Below are 25,902 nucleotides of genomic sequence, written 5' to 3' on the forward strand. Positions count from 1 at the left end.
TTGCCTGGGGCCACATGGCAATCATGGTTGAGACGGGAACTGAAGCCTGGTCTCCCAGGTACAATATCGGCTTTCTCTCAAGTGAGACACACTTGCTCTCATACTAGTGATTTCCATCTGTTCTGATGGCACAATAAATAGATATGTCCGTTCTTGCTTTCCTCATTAAATACGTTGCTCTCTTCCTACAGAAACTCAAAGGATATCGCCGCAGCAGCACCCTCATCTCCGGAAAGTATCAGTGTCAGAGTCCAATGTCCTCCTGGATGAAGAAGTCCTCACAGATCCCAAAATCCAAGCCCTTTTGCTGACCATCCTGGTATATGCACTTTTAATCTCAGTTGCTTGCGTTGTGTTTCCTCCAGCATGTTTTAGAAGCACAGTAGTCAAGGCAAGTAGCTCACCAGGACTTAGATGTTGACCTTTTTCTTTCTTTCTGTTCCCTCCCCCTCTCTTTTTTGGCAGGCAACACTAGTAAAATATACGGCAGATGAGTTTGACCAGAGAATCCTGTATGAGTATTTAGCAGAAGCCAGTGTGGTGTTCCCAAAGGTCTTTCCTGTTGTGTAAGTGTTCACATCTTACAACATGTCTGCTTCCCACTCGAAGGTTTTTAATGATGAAGTGATATACAAATTCTGCTAAAAGAAAGGAAATTTAGGAAGGAAACTTAGGAACTAGTCTACCAATAGAGGCTGGTCCATTGGGTTAAACAAGGCACTGCCCTACCAATTTCACTCTGTCCTCAGCCAGCCTCCATTTGCTTACCTTCTCATTTATAACCAGTCCAGGGCTGGTCTTCCTTAGGTCTCAGTGCTCAGCAAAGAAGAGGATTGGGACAAAACTATAATTAGTTGGATGTGCTTGTCATTGGCTCTGGCTTTACCTACTGTTGGCCTCCAAACTTTCGCTCTACGTGTCCCGATAGACACCTGACCCCACTTTTTGCTGATATCTCTTTCTCCCAGCTAAGTGGAGTGACGAAAATACAGTGAGGATAAGCGGTAGATAACTCCTTACAGAGTTTCCATTCAAGGTTGATATTTGTTCAGAGGATTGGCTCCACTTGCCAGTGCATCTCTGGGAATGAATTCCCCAAGCCTAGAACCATACAGATGTGCAGCTTGCTGTGTATGCTGTTTAAGAGCAGGCTCATAGTTGGACAGCTATTACAGTCAAAATGAACTGGAGCCAGCTATCGTCAGCTGTTAGGAAGTGCATGTTTATCTTGAGTTTAGCTACCATGCTTGTGCACCCGAAGAATCTCAAAAATTGTAGTTTGGAAAGGTGCTGATAATGCTCTGTTAGAGATCCCTAGCCAGCCTTATAGAAATACAGTTCCCTTGCAAAAGGGAACAACTGTTGATACCTGTCTGTCTGTAATACACATATGCCCTCCATTGCAAGCCACATGTTGTTAGGATAGATTTGTTGTCTAAAATAGGCTGTACGGTCCACCTTGCTCACTGTGATGAAAACTTAACAACTGATGAACTGACATGGTGTGTTTGGTTGTCTAGGCACAATTTATTGGACTTCAAGATAAATACCCTGTTGTCGCAGTGTCAGGATCCCAATTTATTGAATCCAATTCATGGCATTGTGCAGAGTGTGGTTTACCATGAGGAATCTCCGCCACAGTACCAAACTTCTTATCTACAAAGTAGGTATCTTGCAGCTCCTTTGAAAAAAGGTCTCAGATGCTCAGGTATAGAATAAAGGCTAACATTTAAGCCCCACAAGCATGGTTGTTTTTAATTCTATATACTTTGCTTTTCTCCAAAAGACAAATTGGATTGCCTTTCAACAGAAAAGTGTTGACAAAGTGGCTTACCATTTTAAAATGACAAAGTGTTGCTTCTGTGGGCGTGTGTCCCATCAAAGCCCGCTCCCCCAAGTGCATCTGTTCCCTCCCTCCGGAGACAAAAGCCTGGAATCTGGTCTGTTTCATTACTAGTTGCCAGGGAACCAGAAGAGAAGCTTGACCGCACAAGCTGTATTGTATATTCCATCTTTTACGCCAGAAAAGGTCCTGCTCCTGGTAGATGCCATCCTTTCTTTCCTGAAGGAAGGCACCAAGAGCAGAGTTTCTGTTGGTTTCTGTGTTTCACCAGTGGCTCATCTTGAAGCCTTGGTGTTTCATTCAGGAGAAGGTCCTTCCTGGGAGTAGCAGTGCTCAAAACTCCTTCCCTAACCACCCTCGGCTGCATTTGCCTTTGCTTTAGCAGACCCTTTGGTGTCACTTGGTAGCTCTCAGTCAGAGATGAGGAACCTGTGGCCCTCTAGATCTTCTTGGAGTCAACGTCCCATCTGGCTTAGCTAGCACAGCGAGTGATCAGCTATGATTAGAGGTGTAATTCAAGAATACCTGGAGGTTCCCCATCCCTAAGAACATAAGGCGGAGCCTACTGGATTAAGCCAGTGGTCCATCCAGTCCAATATCTTGTTTTCTTGGAGGCCAGGGACATTGCTGCTGCTGCATCGTGAGTGCTTGGAGTGTAAGGCCTCTCCCTCCTTAGGCTAATTCCATCTGGCCTAGGGGGCGGGGCCCAGGCTCACCTTCGCCACGGCTTTAAGAGGCCTCATTGAGGCCAGGGACATTGCTGCTGCTGCATCGTGAGTGCTTGGAGTGTAAGGCCTCTCCCTCCCCAGGCTAACTCCATCTGGCCTAGGGGGCGGGGCCCAGGCTCACCTTCGCCACGGCTTTAAGAGGCCTCACTGAGGCCAGGGACATTGCTGCTGCTGCATCGTGAGTGCTTGGAGTGTAAGGCCTCTCCCTCTCCCTCCTTAGGCTAACTCCATCTGGCCTAGGGGGCGGGGCCCAGGCTCACCTTCGCCACGGCTTTAAGAGGCCTCACTGAGGCCAGGGACATTGCTGCTGCTGCATCGTGAGTGCTTGGAGTGTAAGGCCTCTCCCTCCCCAGGCTAACTCCATCTGGCCTAGGGGGCGGGGCCCAGGCTCACCTTCGCCACGGCTTTAAGAGGCCTCACTGAGGCCAGGGACATTGCTGCTGCTGCATCGTGAGTGCTTGGAGTGTAAGGCCTCTCCCTCCCCAGGCTAACTCCATCTGGCCTAGGGGGCGGGGCCCAGGCTCACCTTCGCCACGGCTTTAAGAGGCCTCATTGAGGCCAGGGACATTGCTGCTGCTGCATCGTGAGTGCTTGGAGTGTAAGGCCTCTCCCTCCTTAGGCTAATTCCATCTGGCCTAGGGGGCGGGGCCCAGGCTCACCTTCGCCACGGCTTTAAGAGGCCTCACTGAGGCCAGGGACATTGCTGCTGCTGCATCGTGAGTGCTTGGAGTGTAAGGCCTCTCCCTCTCCCTCCTTAGGCTAACTCCATCTGGCCTAGGGGGCGGGGCCCAGGCTCACCTTCGCCACGGCTTTAAGAGGCCTCACTGAGGCCAGGGACATTGCTGCTGCTGCATCGTGAGTGCTTGGAGTGTAAGGCCTCTCCCTCCCCAGGCTAACTCCATCTGGCCTAGGGGGCGGGGCCCAGGCTCACCTTCGCCACGGCTTTAAGAGGCCTCATTGAGGCCAGGGACATTGCTGCTGTTGCATCGTGAGTGCTTGGAGTGTAAGGCCTCTCCCTCTCCCTCCTTAGGCTAACTCCATCTGGCCTAGGGGGCGGGGCCCAGGCTCACCTTCGCCACGGCTTTAAGAGGCCTCACTGAGGCCAGGGACATTGCTGCCGCCACGGCTTTAAGAGGCCTCATTGAGGCCAGGGACATTGCTGCTGCTGCATCGTGAGTGCTTGGAGTGTAAGGCCTCTCCCTCTCCCTCCTTAGGCTAACTCCATCTGGCCTGGGGGGTGGGGCCCAGGCTCACCTCCCTGATAGTTTTAAGGACGGTGCTGCTGCAGCAAATGCTAAAGATGTTTTATATATTTTAATGTGTTTTAAACGTGTTTTTATTGCTTATTTTGTTGTACCACCATGAATGGTGGTTTTTATCTATGTATTCTTGTTTTGTTCTATCTTGTTCTGTTTTGGGGTGGGATATTGAGTGGGGTGGGGATTGGTTTTTGTTTGGGCAAAATTGTTTTTGGTTGTTTTGTTTTTAGATTTTGTAAAGGGAGGTTACTATGAGGCGTGGGATTGCTACCGTGGAGGGGCGAGGGAGGTATGGCGGTGGGGGCAGATGTTATAAGCGAAGGGGATCGAGATACGGATATGCTCGTACCCCTTCCAATCTGCGCCCCATCCCGAGAGACGAGGGTAGGGTGAGCAAGGATTACTCACCTCCTTCAATGCCAGGTCTATAGGCAACAAAACCGCCACCCTGCGAGATTTCTTTACCTCGCAGGGGGTCGACCTGGCTTGTGTGACGGAGACCTGGGTGCGCGAAGGGGTAACTGTTACCTTACGAGAGATGGCGCCCCCGGGTTTCTCTGTCCTCCACCAGTCACGGACTGTGGGCCGGGGGGGAGGGGTGGCATTATTAATCCGGGAAGATTGTTCTTTCAGGGCTCTACCATCGCCATCGATCCCCGGCATTGAATGTGTTGGCCTAGTGTGGGGCTCCGAGGAGAGCTTGGCTGTCTGGCTGGTGTACCGGCCACCTAGCGCACCAGCAGCCACCCTGTCAGGCCTGCTGGAGGCGGTGGCCGGCTGGGCCTTGGAGTTCCCTAACCTATTGGTATTGGGAGACTTCAACTTCCATGCTGATGCCGCTCCCTCCTCACAGGCTCTGGACCTGGTGTCTTCCATGGCGACACTAGGGCTCTCCCAGTTTGTTTCGGGCCCCACACATCAAGCAGGCCACACGCTGGATTTGATCTTTGGTGCCGGTATAGATGTGATCATGTCTCCTTCGATGAAGGTGCCATGGTCTGATCACTACGCTCTGAAAGCCAGGATTGACTTTCCACCCCCACCCTGCTTAGGTGGCGAGCCGATTTGGGCTCGCCCGCAGAGGCTGATGGACCCTGATAGATTCCGTCAAGCCTTGCGGGACCTTGCTCTCCCTGGCGACTCATTGACTGAGCTTGTTGAGGGCTGGAATACCCAGCTCCTGGCAGCCATCGATGAGATCGCACCTAAGCGCCCTCTGCGACCCCGCAGAAACCGGGCTCCCTGGTTTACCGAGGAGCTTCGGAAAATGAAGCGGGACCTCAGACGGCTAGAGCGAGTATGGCGGGGTGCCCGTGACGGAGCCTCAAGAACATCTTATAGGGTTTTTATGAAAACCTATGAGATGGCTGTGAAGGCCGCTAAGAAGTCTTACTTCTCGGCCTCCATTGCATCCGCTAGCTCTCGCCCGGCGCAATTATTTAGTATAATTCGGTCTTTAACGTCCCTTGATGGACAGCCAAATTTAAATAACAATCTGACACACAGCTGTGAGGCATTTGCGAGCTTTTTTGCGGAGAAGGTCCTGTTGCTCCGCCATGACCTCCCTGCCAATTTGGATACAATAAAGGAACTGGAGGCCCCTCGACTGTCCTCGGGTCCAGTATTGGACCATTTTGACCGGATATCTCCAGCCGATGTGGACAGACTCCTCCAAGCTGGAAAGCCCACCACCTGTCCTCTTGACCCGTGCCCGTCATGGCTGATTAGAGCGTGTCCAGACGAGGTGCGGGCCCCCCTGGGGGATATCATCAATTTGTCCCTTGGCACCGGGATATTCCCAGGGGAACTGAAGGAGGCAGTGGTGCGTCCGCTCTTAAAGAAAACATCATTAGATCCCTTAGATCTATCCAATTACCGCCCGGTCTCGAATCTTCCATTCCTGGGTAAGGTGATTGAGAGAGCGGTTGCTGAACAGCTTGGTAGGTTTCTGGATGAAACATCTGCTCTGGATCCATTCCAGTCCGGCTTCCGTGCTGGTCATGGGACCGAGACGGCTCTGGTCGCCCTAACAGATGATCTCCGTAGGCAGCTGGATCGAGGCGGGTCGGGGCTGCTGATTCTTCTAGATCTGTCAGCAGCCTTTGACATGGTCGATCACGAACTCCTGGACCACCGCCTTGCCGACGTGGGAATCCAGGGCACAGTCCTTCAATGGCTGCGCTCGTTTCTCTCTGGTCGGGGACAGAGGGTGGCGCTCGGGGGGGAATTGTCATCGCGCCACTCCTTGGTGTGTGGAGTGCCTCAGGGTGCGATTCTCTCCCCGATGCTTTTTAACATCTTTATGCGCCCCCTCGCCCAGCTTGTCCGGAGTTTTGGGCTGGGTTGCCATCAGTATGCCGATGACACCCAACTCTATCTGTTGATGGATGGCCATCCTGACTCGGCCCCCGATACACTGGCGAGATGTCTGGAAGCTGTGGCTGGATGGTTACGTGGGAGCCGGTTGAAGTTAAATCCTTCGAAGACAGAGGTCCTCTGGCTGGGGCGGGATGATATGGGATTGAGGGGGCAACTCCCATCTCTTGCGGGGGTGCAATTAGTGCCAGCACCGTCCGTTAAGAGTTTGGGTGTAATCTTCGATACCTCCCTCTCTATGGAGGCGCAGATTACAGCTATAACAAAGGCGGCATTTTTTCATCTCCGCCAAGCTAAGCAGTTGGCCCCTTATCTCTCTCGCCCTGACCTAGCCACTGTGATCCATGCGACGGTCACCTCCAGACTGGATTATTGTAACTCGCTCTACGTGGGGCTGCCCTTAAGACTGACCCAGAAACTCCAGCGGGTGCAGAATGCCGCGGCGAGACTCCTTATGGGGTCCTCGCTGCGAGATCACATTCAACCGGTACTATACCAGCTGCACTGGCTCCCGGTGGAGTACAGGATCAGGTTTAAGGTGCTGGTTTTAACCTTTAAAGCCCTATATGGCCTAGGACCCTCGTACCTACGGGACCGCCTCTCCTGGTATGCCCCACAGAGAAACCTACGGTCTGCAAATAATAACATCCTCAAGGTCCCAGGCCTCAGAGAGGTTAGGCTGGCCTCAACTAGAGCCAGGGCCTTCTCGGCTGCGGCTCCAATCTGGTGGAACGCTCTGTCACAAGAGACTAGGGCCCTGCGGGACCTGACATCCTTCCGCAGGGCCTGCAAGACAGAGTTGTTCCACCAGGCCTTTGGTCAGGGCGCAGCCTGACTCCCTCCTCTGGCAACCTGCTTAGAATCTTGCTTAATTAGTTGCCATTAATTTGATTTTAATTGATTTTTATAATGTAATATTTTTAGAATGTGTGAATATCTGATGGTTTGATTGTTGATTGTTGTTAGCCGCCCTGAGCCCGGCTTCGGCTGGGGAGGGCGGGATATAAATAAAATTTATTATTATTATTATATTATTATTATTTTCACAGTGGCCAGCCAGATGCCTGTGGGAAACAGGACTTGAGGCAACAGTGCTCTTTCCACTTGTGTGTCCCAGCAACTAGTATTTAGAGACGTATGCCTCCAGCAGTAGAGGCAGAACCATTGTGACTAGGAGCCATTGGTGGCCTTATCTTCTAAGGACTGAGCAGATTGAACAAATAATAGTGGGTCCAGTGGTCAAGAAGGCGGTCTCTGCATGTGCTGTAGAGGGAAGTGAGGGGCGGGTGGGGTTTGTCAACCTGGTAAGGTAACCCATCTAGGAGAAGGAAAACTCTGGTCTTCAATACCCGCTGCCTTGCAGGATGTCTTTGGAAGAAGAAAAGTCTAAGGAGTAAACCCTACACAGATCTGGAGTCCCTAAAACGGTTGGATGGCACCTTGCAATACCTCCTTCCGGCAGCTCCTGCAGTCAAGCTACTGCCAAACATATTGCTCTGCTTTCCTTTGGACCACACCAGCGAGGCCAAGAGAGAGGTCTTGTCATCTAGGCAGCTCAGGACCTCCATACACTCTGTCCAGGCTTGCACCCCGGGGAGGTCACTTTGGTGCTGCTAATGCAGTGGTTTTACTTCACCCCAAGAGGCGCACTCCATTCTCTCTCTCTCTCTCTCTCTCTCTCTCTCTCTCTCTCTCTCTCTCCAGACGAATGCCAAAAACAACAACTTTTAAAGCTATCCAGTCTGGTAGCCATCACTCCTCATTTTTTGTTCATCATTTCTTAAGAAGGTCAGAAAGACCACCTTAGATTCTTTAGGACGATTTCTGAAACTTCCCTTTGATACATCTTTTCTTCTCCTCCTGTTTTCCCTTGAGAGACAGGAAAATGTGTTTAAATGGCTTTTATGCCGCACTGTTGCATTTTATTATTTTAATGGAAGCAGCCCCGAGCAACGGATTCTTTTATTGTGTACTACATCAGATGCTAATATGCGAGTGATAGGAGAATATTATCAAAACAATGGGCTGTATCCAACACACTCCATACTCAGAGTAGACCTTTTGGAATTAACGGACCTGATAGTGGCAATAAATGGGTCAACAGTGGGGCAATTAAAATGTTAAATGCTGTACTACACTGATTTGGGCTCATGTGTATGACATCTCTTGGTTTTTCCACACTGAATTACTTGGCAGTGAAATGTGTGAATGGATACCCTTGCAAAGCAAGTGCATTTGAGGGGAAATGAAAGTGTGTGTAAAAGGAAACAGAAAATGTATAACAAGATACTCTACCAATAAATCTAGCACATAATAGTCCCTTTTGTAGCCTAAAAGCAATGTGTTCTGTCATATGACAGAGAAATGGTAACATATTTCCTAGCCACTGCTTGACTGACAGTTACTACTGGAGGAAATAAAATGCCACCCACATTAGATACAAAAGTTTGGGAGAAGGTTGAAAAATGTATCAGTTCAACGAAATACAGTACAGGAGAAAGTTAAACGACAACTATAATTGGGAAATTTGTAAAAATGTTTTGTTTTTCTATTTATCTGCATTTTTATTTCTACAGTTAAAAAAAAAAAGTTGAATATTTTGTCATTACTTCTGCTTTGTATTTGTCCTTGTATCTACTTTTACAGTTTTTTGATAATTTAAAAAGTGGTGTTGTTTTTTTCTATATAAAAAAAGAATCTTTGTGGTTTCTTCGAATGGCCCATTGAACAGTTATCACAGGCTGCTGATGTTGTCAAGTGATGTTTATGCATTTGCAAACATTTGCTTTTGATGAGCAAAGTATGAGGAACTTCTTGCAAATGTACTTCTTTGCATCTTACCCCATCTTTCTTACTAAGGTGCTCATTCATGTTTTGCTTTTTTTGCTGGTTGCAGGTTTTGGATTTAATGGCTTGTGGAGGTTTGCGGGACCATTTTCTAAGGTGAGCAGTCGGGGCCTCTTTCAGCTGAAACCTTACATGGCATTTGTAGTAATTCTTGAGTGGACAATTGAAGTCCCTGTTGGAGGTTAATAAAACTTGCACACACTTTTTTGATGTTGGTTAATTGATTTAATTACCCCCTAAATAGGCTAAATAGTTGTCCATGACTTATTAGTCAGCAGCTTTAAAAAAATGTATTGTCTCCTGGATGATGTCCAAAACCTTTGAGAGTAGACCCTCATCTCCTGGGCAGCAGACAGGGCCAGTCAAGAGGATTCTTTCCAGGAGAGGAGCCGTCGTGCCCTCCTGGGCTCGCCCTTTCTGCTGGCAGTGCCACTGGACTTTTTGGTGAGATCCCTCAGGCTCATAACTTCAAAACATTTAAAAACTTTTTGGGTTTGCTTTGTGCAGCTTCCCCATTGGCCTCCCTGCCCCATCTAGCTGGAGGCACAAGGAGGAGAAACAGCACTCCACCAGTCTTTCCCTTCTGAACGTGTAGGACCTGTTCATTGGTGGGAACCGCACATCCTAGTAACAGTGGGGCAGCAGGAAGCTTATTCAGACGCACACACTAGATTGTAAGCCAAAGGCTTTTTTCCCCCAGTGAGAACTAACAGGTAGAGATGGTGCTGATCTGTTTCTCATTTTTCCAGCAAACACAAATCCCAGACTATGCTGAGCTCATAGTAAAGTTCCTTGATGCCTTGATCGACACCTACTTACCTGGGATTGATGAGGAAGCCAGCGAGGAATCCCTGCTGACGCCAACTTCTCCTTACCCTCCTGCTGTGCAGAGTCAGCTTAGTATTACGGCAAACCTAAATCTCTCCAATTCCATGACCTCACTTGCAACTTCCCAGCATTCCCCAGGTCAGTTCGCCATGCTTTTCCATCAAGGGGGAAGGATTTGTTAAAACACCTTTGAGGGCACTGCTCCCTTTTTGGGTGTCAGGGTCTTTCACTGGGGCAGCTTATCATCACCCCTTGTTGAGCCTCAAGGCTCTGTTCTTCGTTAGACTTATTCTCAGACACGTTTCTTGCACTGAATTTGTGGGGGGCAAAGGTGGGGTGAATTTCCACTCGCCTGTTCCTGAAGTTGGCACAAATCAAGATGAGATAATACATGCAATGAAGTAGTCCAGCTTCATAGACAACAATATGGGATCAGATCTTATCTCAGCCCGGTGGCTTCCTAACTGCTTTGGATAAAGCATACTCAGACTTGGTTTGTCCCCAAATGGCAGTGTTGATACTAATGTACAAGTGCAGAATTTGTTCTTGGGGACAGAATGAAATGTCCCTAGAAGCTTAAAAATAAACACCCTTTGGCTTCAGTTGCTAGGGTACATAGGAAGCTTCCCTAAACTGTATCATACTATTGGTCCATCTAACTTAGCATTGTCTCCACACTGACTGGCAGTGGCTCGTCAAGGTTTTAACAGCAGATATATATCCAGCCCCACCACCAGATGCCACTGAGAATTGAACCAGGGACCTGTTGCATGCAAAGCGGGTGCTCTGCTGCTGAGCTAGAGTCCTTCCCCACGTTACCCAGAGGCAAACATGCATTACCAGAATCTGCTCTCTTGCTTTCATTCACAGCTCTTTGGTGAGCGAATCTCTCTGCAACTGTGAGTTTGCTACGTTGACTTGTTAGGTCTGCGCTTAAAAGCATGTTGGGCGTATAAGTAAAAGGATATTGTTAAGTAAAAAACAAACAAACCCCAAACACACAAATCTTGATTGGATCAGGCTGCAGGTTTAATCTAGTCCAGCATCTTGCTTCCCATAGTGACTATGGAGGGCTCCAGAAATGCTTTCTGACTTGGACCAGTGCTACAGAAAGGGAGCGTCTTTCAACCCTAATCATTTCCTGGCTTTTGTAGCTATGCCTTAGCTTCTTATATCCAAACACAGTTTTTTTTCTTGAATTGGGAAGTGTTTTGTTGTCCTGTGCTAAGAGTCACATCCTTAGCAATGAGCAAAGAGTAACCACATAATCCTGTTCTTGCTGCTGCTTTCACTGTCTCCCACCTGAAACTAGGAGGAGGAACGTGTACCGCAAGCTAGCGTGGAATTGTTAAGAAACAGACCTCTCTAGCTCTAGGTCATTTTGTGCCCTGTGGGTCATAGAACTGTTGAAAAGCAGCTCTTGCCATCCGGAGGGTGGGGGGGAGAACCAAAAACTTTTTCAGCATGGGGCAGGTGGGACTCCTGTGTGTTCAGTTCCTAAGACCCATGTGCTAATTAAGGCTTCCCATCCATGAATGCTTCTTCACTTGTGTTCCTGACCTGTAGGGCAGCCACCCTCCAGTTCTGATTTTGCACAGCAGGTTGTGACATTGGCTATATCTGCACTACACGTATAAATCAGTCTCCTACCACTTTAAACAGTCATGGATTTTCCCCAAAGAGCCCTGGGAACTGTAGTTTGTTAAGGGTGAAGAGAGTTGTGAGGAAAACCCTGTTCCCTCACATAGCTACTATTTCCAGTGTTCCCTAGGAAGAGAGAAATATTGTTAAATGACTGAGAATTTCAGCTGTACTGTCAGGGGTGGTGAGAGACTTAGTTCAACAATATTTCAAATGTTGTTTTTTTAAAAAATCCTTTGGTTTTGGGGGTGTTTTTTCTGCTTGTTTGCCACCCTGGGCTCTTTTGGGAGGAAGGGTGAGATAAAATCAACACATAAATAAATTTATTTGATGGTGAAATAAAAACTTACATAAGGATTTATTATAAAAGATACTTAAGGATGGAGTGAAAATCCATTCATTAATCTGGAGAGATGCAGGTTTCCCTTCCCTGTCCATAATCACTGTCCTGTAAATGTTTTCTGTCTGTCTTCCAATCATGAATGTTGATCGCTCATCTTTTCTCTTTCATTCTGTGTCTGTGAAGCTTCTCTGCCTTGCTCTAAATCTGCAGTTTTCATGCAACTTCCTCATCCAGGTACTCTCTCTAATTTTCATTCTACTTGCACGAGCTACTGCTTTGATCTGTGCCAGAGCTGGGGCTCATGACAGGAAAAGGAGTTTTATTTTTATTTTGCAAACAGAGATCCCAAAACCTAGGACAGAATAGGGGCAGGGAGTGGGCCTTTAGCACGCGACTGTAGTGCTTCTGAAGCTGCTGGGCATTTTGGGAGGCTGGGTGTTCCAGGGCACAGAGCAGTGAATTTGGACCTGTGTTGAAACCCTCCATCAACCCTAGGATTCATGGCTGGGTTGGAAAATGGAAATATTAATAATCTCTCAACGCACTTTGCATACTAATGGTGCTGTAGAGACGACAGTTATGTGCCCAACTACATTTTGTAAGGGCATAAGAAAAGCACCCTGCTGGATCCAGCACCTTTTCCCCTGTATTGGCACAGCTAAGTGTCTCCCAGCAAACCCATCAGGAGGGTATGAAGGAAAAAAACCCTCTCCCATTGTTCCCCCCCCCCAATGTTGTTTTTACCTGCCATAGATAATAATAGCCAGTGATAAACCTCTGCAAATTTGCCTTCTCCCTTTTTATGTCTGCCAGCCACCATTGCCACATTTTGTAACTTTGCTATCAAAGAATTGTCCTTTTAGCAGCAAAATGGATGGAGCTGTCAGGTGAGAATCTCCTCTGCAACGGCCCCAACCATATAGAAAAGTACTTAGAGTTCCCCCTTCAGCCCAAACCCGTTAAGTATTCCTCACACGTTTAATCTACGAAGCTGCATTTTACTGACATTGTTACTGAGAGACACAATTTGTTTCCTTCAGAAGTGGCAAGATAGCTTTTTAAAAACACACCACACACACCAAAGTCGACAATAAAACATGAAGCGGCACTCCTAGTGGTTATATATCGCAGCACATCTGCCTCTCATGCTTCTTTGCCTGGAAGAAGGAACGTTGAAGAGTAATAGGAAACTAGTTCCTTTTGACACTTCCCATTGTGTAGGTGTTTCCACATTGTGTGGTTTTTCTGTGTTGCTGAGAAACAGAAAAATGAAATAACCCACAGAAACTGTGAGCTTAACAATACCAAGTCTAATTAGACAAGTCTGCTGTTGTATACTTTAAAGTCTAAATTGGTTGGACATGTATCACACGGCACATTTTTGTCACGAATGAGTTACAAGGTCAATTCAGGGTTTCTTAGTGGTTTCGCTAAACCACCCCTTAGCAAAAACCCTCAGTTTTGTCCAAAAAGGCTGATTCACACAATACAAAAGGGCCAGCATGTTTTGATTAAATAAATAAATACCTTGAGAATCAAAGTGCTTATATTCCTGTTAGTATTTTTACTTGCATTCTCCCTCCATAGGACTGAGGGGAACATAGGTGGTCCCTCCCATTTTATCCTCACAACCGTCCTGTGGGGTAGGCTGGATTGAGAGAGAGACTGGCCCAATATCACGTAATGAGCTTTGTGGCAAATGGGCAGATTCAAGCCCAGTGCTTCCTAGTCTAAGCTTAGCATTCTGACTACTGTACATCGCTGGCTGCCTTATTGGTGAAATGACACTCTCAGGATCCTCTCTCTTCTCCTTCTGCCCTGTGCATTTCAGTGTTCCCCAGGTCACACCTTGCAAAACTTGCATTACTGCCAGGGTAGAGGAAGACTTGTGCCTTGTTTTCCTAGCAGCAGCTCCCATACATGTGCAAATGAAGATTGCACCTGAGTCTCTTTTGCAAGAGTTCAGGCAACACTGGGGTGCATGCTCAGTTCACTCAAGAGGCTTACTATACTGGAAAGGGAACACGGGCACCTCTTGAATTATGCTGTTCCATGTAGCAGTCCAGTTTTGAGTTTTGCCTTCTCTCTTGGTCTTCCTCGTTGCCTCTCTGCAGGCTTCATTTGCATGCAGAACAATGGCTAAATAACACAGTTGCTGCAGAAAGAAATGATATGGCGTGCACATGTTCATTTTGATGCTGCAGGAATACCAAAGAGGCCAAAGTACCAGGTAACTGGCTGAGACATTGTTGGTTGGGCTGTTCATTCAGGCTAGTTGTGCGGCAACTCCTTGCTGCGACCTGTCTCTCTCTCTCTCCCTCTCCCTCTCTCTCTGAACTGTAGATGCAGCACTGATTGACTCAAGGTTGCTTTTACTCAGCATGGCGAGAACCAACCTTGCAAACCAGTGAAGCCCACCTTCTGCTCCAATCACCTGACCAGAATTCTTTATGCAAATCAAGTATATTAGCATACCTATTTCTGCTAGTCGTAGGCGGGCTGAGGTGGAGCTGTGCAGGGCACAGAATCTCCGCCCCCCTGCTCATCCACAAGGCCCCAACCCCAAGGATTTCTTAAAAGTGTGGGCCACACACTTCCAATGCAAGTTTTGCAGCCACAAAAGGATGTAAGCAGGCAAACATCTGCACAGAAATTTATTCCATTGAGGGCTGCATCTGCAAAAAGAGTTCCTGGTGGGGGAGTAGTTTGGACCAAAGGTCCCCTCTTGTCCATCACCCTTTTAAAAAAAATCACTGGCTAGCTAGGTACCCTTGAGAGGCCCAGAACTGGGGCACAGGAAGTAACAGCCTTCCCCTACATTTCCTTTCTCCCCTCCCCATTCCAGACTGCCTCTGAACATGGAAGTTGCCAGTAGTAATGGTAAATGATACCCTTTGGCGAGTCTGGTCATCTCCCCCAAATCCTTCTCCTTTCAAAAGCCATCCAAGCCAGCGGCTTTTCTCCACATCTTTGAATGACGCACCATGTGACGTTGCACATTCTTCTGCCTGTCCCACATCTACCGCCAATCAAATTTCACATTTGTTTCTTTAAAACTTTTTTTTTATAAAAAAAAAATCAAACCCTTCAGCTGAAAAAGCCTGCCAGAGTGACTTGCACAGGCTTAGTAGCAAACAAGGCAATCCCTGCCTGCAGGCTTAGTCTGAGAGACATAGCACACAAGAAAGAAGGGGGAAAGGGTGGTTTGGGAAGATCAGTAGGAGCAGCAAACAGGCACCAGTTACACTTTCCCCACCCTGTGCATAAGTTTTCTACATGGCTGCCAGGCCCCTTCCCTTTAGTTGTGTGCCCCCACCCCTTCTATATTAAGGATCCCTCGGGGCTCCAGCCTTTCCCTAAAGGGAAGGTGATCCACTCCCTTGATCTTCTCAGTTTCTCTTCGTCTTCTTCCTCCTGGACTCCTGCCCCTCTACCTGTGATATTTCTATTGCCCTTTTGAATTGTGCCTCTTTTTCTGCCATCCCACTTCTTCATTCATAATTCCATTCGTTTTGGGTTTTTTTAAACCACTCAAATAATGGGTTTGGAATAAAGGATGCAAACTCAGCAGCTTGTTGGCACCGTGAGCATATCTGCCTGGTTGTCAGCATTGTGCATCATTCTTTTAGCACAAAACACAGCTTTCCTAGGTGGAGAAGATACAAGGGAAAGCTGGGTGCCAAGCGCTCACATTTTGCCTAATGTGGCTAACCTACATTTAGCTAGGGCTTGCTGTCAGCCTCCTCGGCGGCACGAGTCTCAGGAAGGCATTGCACACGGGAGCCACACAGACCTTTTTACCCCATGGCTCCCTCAGGGTGACTTCAAAAACATTCCTTTTTCATTTGACCTGAGTCTCAACCGCATGTAGTGGCACATCCAGAATTTATGAATAACAAATCCATGCTGCCAGTTTGTGGTGTTTTTCTGGTCTGGTGCTGAAGCTGCAGCGGGGGTGTCAGGGTGGGAGGCAAGGCGGGTCAGGTGTTGCAGGACCACATGCAGTTCCAAGTGAGCAACTTTATGGACAAAGGGTGGGAGCAGAGTGAGCCTTTTTAAGCCTCTGCAACCCACCCACCCCTTTCCCAGGCTCCACCCACCTCTCTCAGGCCCCACCCCCTTGTGGATCATTTTAGATTCTTAAAAGGCCAACCCCCTGGCCTGCAGACCAACACTCCCCCTCTGTTCCACAGCCTCCCACCTGGTGTGCTCCTTGTGCCACTTGGCCAGTGAGATGCTGTGGGAGGCACTAGGTTCCCCAAGAGAAGTAAAGGGCCTGACTCTAGCCGTACCAGTCCTCAGGGTATGGGAGCTTCTTCCGGGGGATCCTGCCTGAGAATCTTAGGCTCAGGAGGGAGTCTCCCCATCTTTAGCAGCAGGCTGCAGATCCTTAGGTGTAGCCTCTGACTGACTCTTGCCTGCTGCTGGACTCGAGGGGGTCGTACACCCGTAGATGTTGCTACCTGTGGGGACTACAACATTGCAGGACCGTCTCAGCTCCCTGCAGGACTTTTGTAACTGCTTATAAAAATGTGTGAACCCCATCCCTGCCCAGGTGTTACTGTCTGCTGTGTGCCCCTACTTTACCGACCAACCATGTTTCTGCCTTGTTCAGTTTTCTGTTCTACCTCATGCAAGTGACCATATGCCCACCTATACGTACCTCCTTGCCTCAAGCCAGTCTTGTTGTTTTCCTGTCCTGAGAAATATTCTGTTTGTGCATGAGGGAGCACCTACCGAGGCAGAAATTGGAGTGCTTTCTGCATGGTGAGTTTGAATTGAGGTGATGTCAGGCACCCGTGGCACATCCTGCCCTCCTCCCTCAGTATTTGCCAGTGGAAAATGCAGGCAGTTGCACATCCAGCAACCTCATGGGTGCCAGGGAAACTGTGACCCTCCAGAATTCATTGGGTGGGCTCTCTTCAGCCTCAACTTGCATGATAAATGGTTGGGGTGATGGGAGCCAAAAGTCCATCAACATCTGATGGAACACAGTCTCCCCATCCATGCACTCGGTGAAGGAGGATTTGCAGAAGAGAAAAAGGTGTGTGTTGTTTGTGTGTGTGTGTGTGTGTGTGTGTGTGTGTGTGTGTGTTTCTATTCCCTTCTACACTTACAAGATGCTGCTGTAGAGCTTGGCACTAGCATGGTCAGTGCTAGTGCCCAAGATCCAGGAATTCAGAGTGGTACTCCTTCTCAAGTACCAATGGGGGGAATGGCCTACCTTGGAGGGGTGTTATGAGGCTGAAGGTATATTGCCGAGCAGAGGCTCTAGGGAACATTTTTAGCAACAAGGCTTCAAGAATGAAGAAATCTAGTCATTTGGACTGCTTGTGTCTAGCTTCATGGCCTGTCTTCCCTCCCTCCATATTCTGCCTTTGTTTTAGTGTGATCTGTTACTGGGAGGGTTCTTTGTGAGGCCTCCATAATAGATCAAGGAAAGGCATAAAAATGTATACATTGCTCTGCTTCCCCTGGAAGTGCTGAACCATCTGAACGGTGGGTAGCATCCTGGCAACTGTGAAATGAACTAAGCTTAGGGAATAATAGACATTAAAGGCAGGAGCCTAAAGACTCCCCAGTCGTTCATTTTGAGCCCTAAAATTGCACTCTTGCCCTGCATTTTCCAAATGCAGATAGTGGTGTTCCTCAAGGAATGAATGAATGTGATGCTCTTTGCCAAGGATGCCTGTCAGAGATGCTGTTTCAAAGAATAATCTATCAGAACAATACAAATGACACGAAAGGGTGGGCTAAGTCACACCCTACGAGGGGAAGTAACTTGCTGTGACTAGCTAAGAGATGACTGATGTCACAGAGGAGACAGGCTAAGATTCTCTGGCAGAGCTGACCAGACCCTAAGCATTGCCGACCCTTAGCCCCGCTGGCTGGGAGAGATGGGAGTTGCCAGCCCTCAGTATCTGGAGCTGTTGGGGGGCGGCTCTCCCAGAGCAAGAAAGAGTTACACAGCAGGCCAAGTGGCTTGAGCAGCTGGGAGGAGGCTGGAGCAGCCGGAGAAAAAGAGAAAGGCCAAGAGCTGCAGATGTGATTATTAGACCATGGCCCTGCAGGTTACTTCGGATCTTTCTAAATAAACAGTCAGGAACATCTTGTAACCGAGGCAAAAGTGCCACTTTTGCTTTAGTGAAGTTGATTGCTCCCTAAATGGCAATGCGTTCCCCAGCGACCCAGCAGTCGCCAGCTGGGGGTCGGATGTGCATTGAAAAAACTATTGGAACTGCCCTGGAATCCCATTAAGCCCTATCTCTGCTTCTCGCTTCACCAGCAGCTTTCCCCTTCCTTCCCAGCTCCCATGGCATAACCTTGGCACAAAAGAGAATGCCTCCTGCCTCTCTCCCCCCCCCCCGCCACCCATTTTGGATGCTTCTTTGATCTTAACTGCAGGCGGAGCTCCTCCTTGCATGATAATAACAGGGTGGGGAACCTGTATGGCCCTCCAGAGGTTGCTGGGCTCCCATCAGCCCGGACCACTGGCCACATTGGGAGTCCTGCTGGAGGGCCACGGACCGGACCCTCTCCGACCCCGAGTTGGCCATTTCAGATGGAGTCGTCCGGCGGAAGCTTCCACCTTACCTTTCCCGCTCATGGCACTTCCTTTTTTAATTATCTTTCTTTTACTCCCACCACCACCTTAGGAATCGATAAGGAGAACGTGGAGCTCTCCCCGACCACGGCACACTCCAGCAGTGGGAGGACGCGCCACGGCTCCGCCAGCCAGGTGCAGAAGCAGCGCAGCACTGGCAGCTTCAAGCGCCACAGCATCAAAAAGATTGTCTGAAGCCTTCTCCTTTCCCCTTTGTTTTCCCTTCCTTCCATCCTTGGTTTTCTAACGTGGCGTAAGTACTTCCTGCCCCACCTTCACAAGTGGTCGTGTCGCACTTAATTTCAGACCCTCCTGCCCACTCGCCCCGTCAGCCGTGGTGCCAGACGATCAACTCTCGAAACATTTTGTCTGAATTTATTTTGGATTTTCATTTCTTTTTTTTTGCCACCTTTAAAAAACAAAACAGAAGCAACAGCAACAGCAACAGCAACAGCAACAGCAACAGCAACAGCAACAGCAACAACAACCCTTCTGTTCTTTTTCTTGTTTTTAAGCTGGTAATAGCCAAACTGTGATGAACAGAACCACTTTTAAGAATCTGAAGAAAGCAGGGAAATGACCGTAGGTTGTGTCGAAAGGCAGAAATCATGTCTCTCGCATTTCAGACACGTTTTTGTTACCTTATTGGGGGGGAGCTTGTTTGTTTGTTTATGGCTTGTTTTGTATCTAAAGGGGGGAGAGTGTTAATATTCAATCCTGTTTGCACATTAGAGGTTTTGATGGCCAGTGGACGCAGTCAGTATCCTGGTTTCCATCCCACATCCCTGTAGCTGTGGACATCCTTTTCCTGAGCTTAAATTGCCTCTGAGCACAAGTACAGTGCAATGAGTTTAACCAAGGGGTGAGAGTTTTTGCCCCGTCAAGGTGTATCTTTAATGATCTAGGCATTTCAGAGTGCAGGGTGTCTCTCTTGATACTCCAGAAAATAGCCTCCTGGGGGCACATGAACCAGACTGGAAGAAGCTGGCTGTGTTTGTCGAGTTTTCCTTTGGTGAATTTAGACTGCTTTCTTATATATATATATATATTTTAAAAATAGATCAGCAGCACTTCCATCTTGGGGGAGAGAGAGAGAGAGAGAGAGAGAGAGAGAGAGAGAGAGAGAATGAATGCATCTGTGGGGAGGGGCACTTCTTTATTGTAGAGTTGGAAGGGACCACAAGCGTCATCCATTCCAACCCCTTGCAATGCAGGAATATTTTGTCCTACGTGGGGCTTGAACCTACCACCCTGAGATTAAGAGTCTCATACTCTACTGACTGAGCTATCCTAGCTATTTCAATGTTCCGTCCCACTCCACAGCATGGCTAGGGTGAATGTCGTGATTGTGTGGGCCTTTCCTGCTCATTTGCCCTCCCCAGCTGAGGCTGTGTGGACTTAATTCGTTCCACAGCAGCTCCTGTATGGAAGCTCGACTGCAGCCATTTGTGCTTGTGTCACCTTGGGCTGTCGCTCCCACAAAGATTGTTACGGCTGCTTCTCATGTGATAACTCTCCCCCACCTTCCTTGCACCACACTGACATACCGTAACTCATTGATGTTCCCAGTTAAGGAAAGGTGTCACTAACAATTCCCAAGCTCCCTAGACTTTTATTTGGCTCATACCCCTTTTTTCCAAAATATCCACATTGCTCCTACTCAAAGTTTTACTTACTTTTAAAGGAGCAACTGCTGCTCTCAAACCCAGAGTTTCAGCTTTAGGAACCACAGATTGAAACAGCTTTCAGCCACCATGAATGGCCTTGTTAAAATGCTATAGCGGCAATAGATATCTCTTCTGAAAAACCCATGTTTAATAAGGGCTACGTTGTTGGGCTAGGATCAGAGAGATGGGGATTGAAATCCCCACTCATCCATGAAACTCGCTGGGTGACCCTTGACCCCCTCTCCCCCCCCCTCTCTCTCTCATAGCCTAACCGTACTTCATAGGCAGTATTGTGAGGCTATATTAACAGGGGGAAAACATGTATGCTGATTGGGCTGGAGAATGGATGGGCCAAAGTCAGGCACTGAACTTTGTGGCTGATTTGGGGTTTTGAATCTGGGTCTCTCTGGTTCTTGTCTGACACTCAGCCACTAGACTGCTGTGACTCTGTGTTGAGATTACCAAAGTCCCAGCAGCAACATGGATGATGAACGTGCTGCTTTGACTGGCTGTCCAAATGTGTGCAGCTTGCCTAGATTTTGGAAGCACAAATTCTCAACTTCTAAAAAAGCATGTCAGTCAGAAATGAAATGAAATGAAATGTATGTATTGCTGACATAATTGGTTATTCAGTGGCTTCAAAGGGAATAATATACATACAATTGAAACTGTACAGTGAAATTTTAATGCTGACTTTGGGTAAATCAAATTCCACAGCATTAGACAGAGGGTGCAAATGAATGGTCCATTAGCAAGCTATTAACATTCATTTAAAATGTCATGGGTTTTATGTGTATAAAACAACTGCTTTTGGTGTATTGATTCAGAGAGGAACTATTTTATTTTGTTCCACTCCTGGAACACAGTCTTAAGGTGCCAACAACAGTCTGCCAAATCAAGAAAGGTTTTTTTATTTTTATTTTTCGAGGTAGAGAAAGGAAACGCTCTTGATCATGTTGGAATTTCAGCTGAAATATATTTGAATCAAGTGGGAAGGGTTAAAGTAGGATCAATGAAACTGTCGCAGGTTAGAATCCTTAAGGTTTCTTCCCATTATGTGATCAGAGGAAAGACTGCCTATTGCACCAGGTCACATCTGCATTGGGAGCTTTCCTGTTCTCATTGCAGTGTGCTGGAGTGTCAAATCATAAGTCTGAGAGAAAAATAGCACGACGTAGTCCTCAAGAGTCCTGTGCTGTGCTAACATCTCTCACTGGGCCATGTGTAGATATTGCCCCCCCCAAGCCAAGGTCAGGAGATGTGCAGCTTGTGGTGCCAGAGGACTGGACAAGGTGGGTGAACCCTTTGGCTTCCCAAAGGGAGCCCTGCGCAGAAGCCCCTTTAATCCTTTCCCCCCTCTGATGTATTCCTTTGTCTCCATCGCATACCTTGAGGGCTCACCCAAAGCTTGAGCCAGTAGGACCTCTCATGGCAGATGTGACAGAAACAGGGAGTGGCGGAGTGTAAGCTCTGAATAGGCACAGCTAATCCTCTGCCCAGAGGATCATAGCCCGCCAGCCCATTCACAGCAATGGTCAGAATTCCAAGCACACCCACCAGGTTTCCTTATGATAACGTCCATGTTTTAGGTGTGTGGCAGCTGGGGTTTGCACAGGCAGTCACTGTGAACAGCCAAGAGAACTCTTGAGGGCAGGGGGATACAGGAGGGGGGGAGGAGAAGCATTAACAGCAGTTCAGTAGGTCTTGATGTAGCCTCTAGGCTGCATCATCAAATCATGGGTTTGGCAAAACAGGCCAGCGAACCCAAAGTGGGGTTGGCAAGGGAAGTAATTTCCTTCTCTCTCTCTCTCTCTTCTCCCACCAGCCTGCCAAACATCAGGATCTCCAGACAATCTGACTTTCCTGGTTTCTAAAATTAGGCTGTATTATGTAAGCACTCAGTTTTAGAACTTCCTTCAGCTATATAACTTTCCAGAGATACAAATCAAGAGAGTTGGAGTGAGGTCACTCTAGCCCTGCACCCCACCATTTTTAGTCTCAGTTTTGACACTGCTTTTTCTTGCTGCCAGCATGCATCTTCCCTGGAAGGAGAGGCTAATGGGATATTTCCAGATGGGTGTTCAGCACCCTTCTCGTGTTCTTTGCAAAGTTAGCCTTTAAAAAGGGGGGTGGGGATTGTTCAGATTCTAGAGAAACTGGTGAATTATGCACTCAAGGAATTGAACTAGAGCCCACATTGTCAGGTGCATAAAGTGTCTTCTTCACAGCACATATATTTACATTATATGTGCAAGTTGATGCATCCAGTGGAGTCAGCTTTAGTCCATGAAAGCTGATGCCACATTGTATGTTAAAAGCCTGTAAGAAGCTACATGCACAATTCGATGTTATTTGGATGTAGTAATCAGCATGGGTCAGTTGGCCAAAGACCACGGGGACCTAGTGCTGTACACAGTGATAGTAAGTGAATCTGTTGCGTTCTTCGGCCATCCAAACTATGCATATTTCGAAAGAAATCAGACTCTGCACCCTTGAGAGAAACCACTACAGGGCAGCAGAAACTCATCTGGGCAGACTTCCTAGAATCAAAAAGTTAGAAAAGCTTACTTTACAAGATGTGCTTTAGTAGAGCTGATTTCTGAACTGAGGTGTCTTAACGGGATAAGGGAGCAGCAATTCAGAGATGCTTCTTTCCAATGCAGGGAAGGTGGGCGCAGAGGGTGGCATGGATGGCTTTGTCCCCGAACAAAACCCATTTAGTGGCTGATTTGCTCAGTGCCTTAAGTGTTTCTCTCATCTACTTGGTGAAAAATGTCCTCTCCTTAGCCACTGCAGCTGATTTGCCCTTCCACCAACTGTTGCTGTCTACACTCTTTATTTCTCAGATATCGGCTACACAACCCAGCGAACAATTCCGTGCTGTTGCTTTAAAAGGACACCTTCTCATGCTTAGGTCCTGGGCCATTGGGGGCCATCTCATGTTCTCCAGCCCAAGGCGTCTGTGTATCTGAAAGCAGCAGAATGCACTTCCCTGCTCTGAAGGAGCCTGCACATCTTGCTGAGCTGCTTGTGGGTTGGTGGCATCCATGTGCCTTTAAAACAAAGTAGATCCATGAATAAATTCTTGCGTTAGCATGTTTAGACAAGAGAGGGACCTCTGGGAGTGTTTTCCTTTGCTTTTTTTTTTTATGAAACACAGGAAAGTGGTTCTCAACCAGAGGTGTCCTATCAGGCTTTGGCAGAGGGCTAGCAATTTGATTGTTGTGTTTAAATTTGAACCTTCTCCTAGAGGATTTCAATAGATCATGTCGAAAACTAAGTAACTTCGACCTGCAGCGTAAGGTTGCTGCAGGCTGTGCAGCAGGGGCTATTCACCTGTGGCCCCGCAGATGTCGCTGGGCTTAGCGCTCCTACTGTTCCTGACCATTGGCCGTGCTGGCTGGGGCTGAAGGAGTACGGTGGCGTCTGCAGGGTCAACCTTTCCCCACTCTCACACTAAATAAAAGGAAACCAGTTTGACACTCCTCGTTTTCAAGCACGGGCTCCATGTGCACTATTAAGTACTGTAAAGTTGTTTTGCGTTGTTCTCTTTTTGTATTTTTTTAAAATCTTTCCCCCGATATTGAAGTTTAAGCCTGATGCATTTTCCTTGCGCGTAAAGAAGAATCCCTGTTAAATCCGCCAGTCTGTTACGCTTCCATTCGCATGCACTTGCTTTCGATAACCAAGAAACATTTCAAAGTCAACGTTTTACGGGACTGAGCGCTGAAGATTGTGGCTGGTGCTCTTTTCCTGATGGGTTTGTGGGGTTTTAGGGCTTCTTCTCCCCCTTCCTCCTGCTTTGTTTCTAGTTTTAATTTCCCCCACGATGTATTAAAGCACGTCTTAATGTTATGCAAGAGACTCTTATCCACAGAAGTCACTTTTTTTGCATTGGCCACACACTTTTTTTTAATGCAGTATATTCACCCTGTAAATAGTTTTGTGTAAAATTTGACAGAAAAAAGTATATTTACTACACTGTAAATACATGTGACAATATATTGTATTATTTTGCTTTTTTGTAAAGCAGTTAGTTGCTGTACATGTATAACATAATGATATTTGAATATCTTTTAGTGTTTAGTAACTGTTAACGTGCTTCTTTCCCCCCTGCTGTTGCGTTCTGTCATTGAAAGGAAGTGATGCTGTGTACTATAAACCTAACGCCATGTATTATAGAACTTGCTACTTCCCATTGGGGCCTCAACCTTGAAGACTGGTTCCCTCTCCTCCTCTGTCTACGATCCTGTTAATATTTGTAAGTGCTTGTGCAAGGCGTTGGGCGTGAGCTCCGCAGACTTGCACACTTATGGGTGGGTAATTGGAGGTATATATATAAATATATAAATATATATTAAAATTAAAATAAACCTGTAGAGATCATGGTTTCAAGCAATTGTTGTTTACCCCCCACTTTCCCTCATGTATGTACTTCCCTTTTTTTGAAGTAAAAAATGTAAATTCAACCTGCTTTTGACTTGTTGGAGTAATTATTTGCTCGTGCGTCTTTAATGGTTCTAAACCCATTTTCATCACTTGATTTGGGTCGTGGCTCAGTCCTGAATCTAATCTGTAAAGGCTTCATCTGGGGTGTGTGAAATACTAATGGCAGAGCAGCCATTTCCCAAAAGCCATTGATCACATCTCAGAATAAGAGGCTATCTGTATACCAGGATGCCACAAAGCTGTAGAAAAAGTACAGAATATGGGTTGGGTGTGTCGTTGAAAATCTACTCAATATGATCCAGAGTAGATTCCAATGTATAGTTAGCAGAGTAAAAACTTTAAACATGTTGTAAGATTCCCAAAAATAGACCCGAGGCAATATTTTATCCAGCAGAACTTTACTGCTACTGAAGGCAAATGAGCATAATGGTCACAAATCCAATACATTCAGAATTGGCACTGTCCATAAATAATCCAGTTGCAGCAGACTTAACCTTACACTTACAATAACTTATAATAAATCTAAAACCTTAGCACTATGCTTACTTTGTACAGAAAACCACATAGAGGGGAAAGAGTTAAAAAAAGAGAGAAAGTGAAATTCAGGCTCATTCTGGCCCTACTTTTATAGTCAGTATGACCTTGATTGAAAGAGATAAGAGAACCAGTTCAAACCAGCTGTACTTAGCTTCTCTGAAAGTATAACCCAAACAATCATGAACCTTCTGCTTGTTTCTCACACAGATAAGCTTCCAGAACCCTCCTGAATTAAGTAGAATAGGAAAAATCTCTACACATCAGATCAATACTTTCTGTACTAAGAAATGCAAACTGACAGGATGCACAGTCCAGGTTTCAATGATTCTGAGTTTTTCTTTATGCTCTTCAAAGTTTCTAACCCTTATGAGCGGCAAAGACAGTTTTGAAAGGTGGATGGATCAGTGTATGGGATAATCTCAGAAGCCAGAGGAAGTAGGCGGGAATAAAATGTCAAAGGTTAAGGGCTTCTTCCCCTCCCCTTTGGATTAGCAAAACCAAAATGAATCATTCAAAGCAGTGAATGTTTCAGAGTAAATTATGTACAGTACTCTGGTTGGAGACTTCATGTGCTTTTGCTTACATGGCACAGAACATGGCCCTATTAGCTAAAGTGGTGCTTCAGGTTAAGAACAGTTTCAGGTTAAGAACAGACCTCCAGAATGAATTAAGTTCTTAACCTGAGGTAATGCTGCAGCCTTCTTGGGTGCTCAGGCTTCAGTTAAAGTCCAGGGAAAGACGTCCCAAGACAACGCATGTGAAACTGACGGACAGCAGAGC

At 47.1% G+C, this 25,902-nt stretch overlaps 1 protein-coding gene across 5 annotated transcripts in view; it reads left to right on the forward strand.

Annotated features, from left to right (window-relative positions):
• NF1 (neurofibromin 1) overlaps positions 1-19,517 on the forward strand; it is a gene marked incomplete at its 3' end in the record, with an annotated part of 165,357 nt that extends 145,840 nt beyond the window's left edge. For 3 of the 5 annotated variants that reach the window (XM_081843432.1, XM_081843433.1, XM_081843434.1), the window contains 6 exons: positions 192-319; positions 466-566; positions 1,521-1,663; positions 9,103-9,149; positions 9,803-10,019; positions 18,522-19,517. In XM_081843432.1, coding sequence (XP_081699558.1) covers positions 192-319; positions 466-566; positions 1,521-1,663; positions 9,103-9,149; positions 9,803-10,019; positions 18,522-18,664 — 779 coding nt within the window. Of the gene's footprint in view, positions 1-191; positions 320-465; positions 567-1,520; positions 1,664-9,102; positions 9,150-9,802; positions 10,020-12,048; positions 12,100-18,521 lie in introns of all 5 variants that reach the window. The other 2 variants (XM_081843430.1, XM_081843431.1) reach the window with 1 other exon arrangement.
• Positions 19,518-25,902: the final 6,385 nt, after the last annotated feature.

This window comes from Podarcis erhardii (genome assembly GCF_964252035.2).
Source record: "Podarcis erhardii genome assembly, chromosome: 16".
NCBI lineage: Eukaryota > Metazoa > Chordata > Lepidosauria > Squamata > Lacertidae > Podarcis > Podarcis erhardii.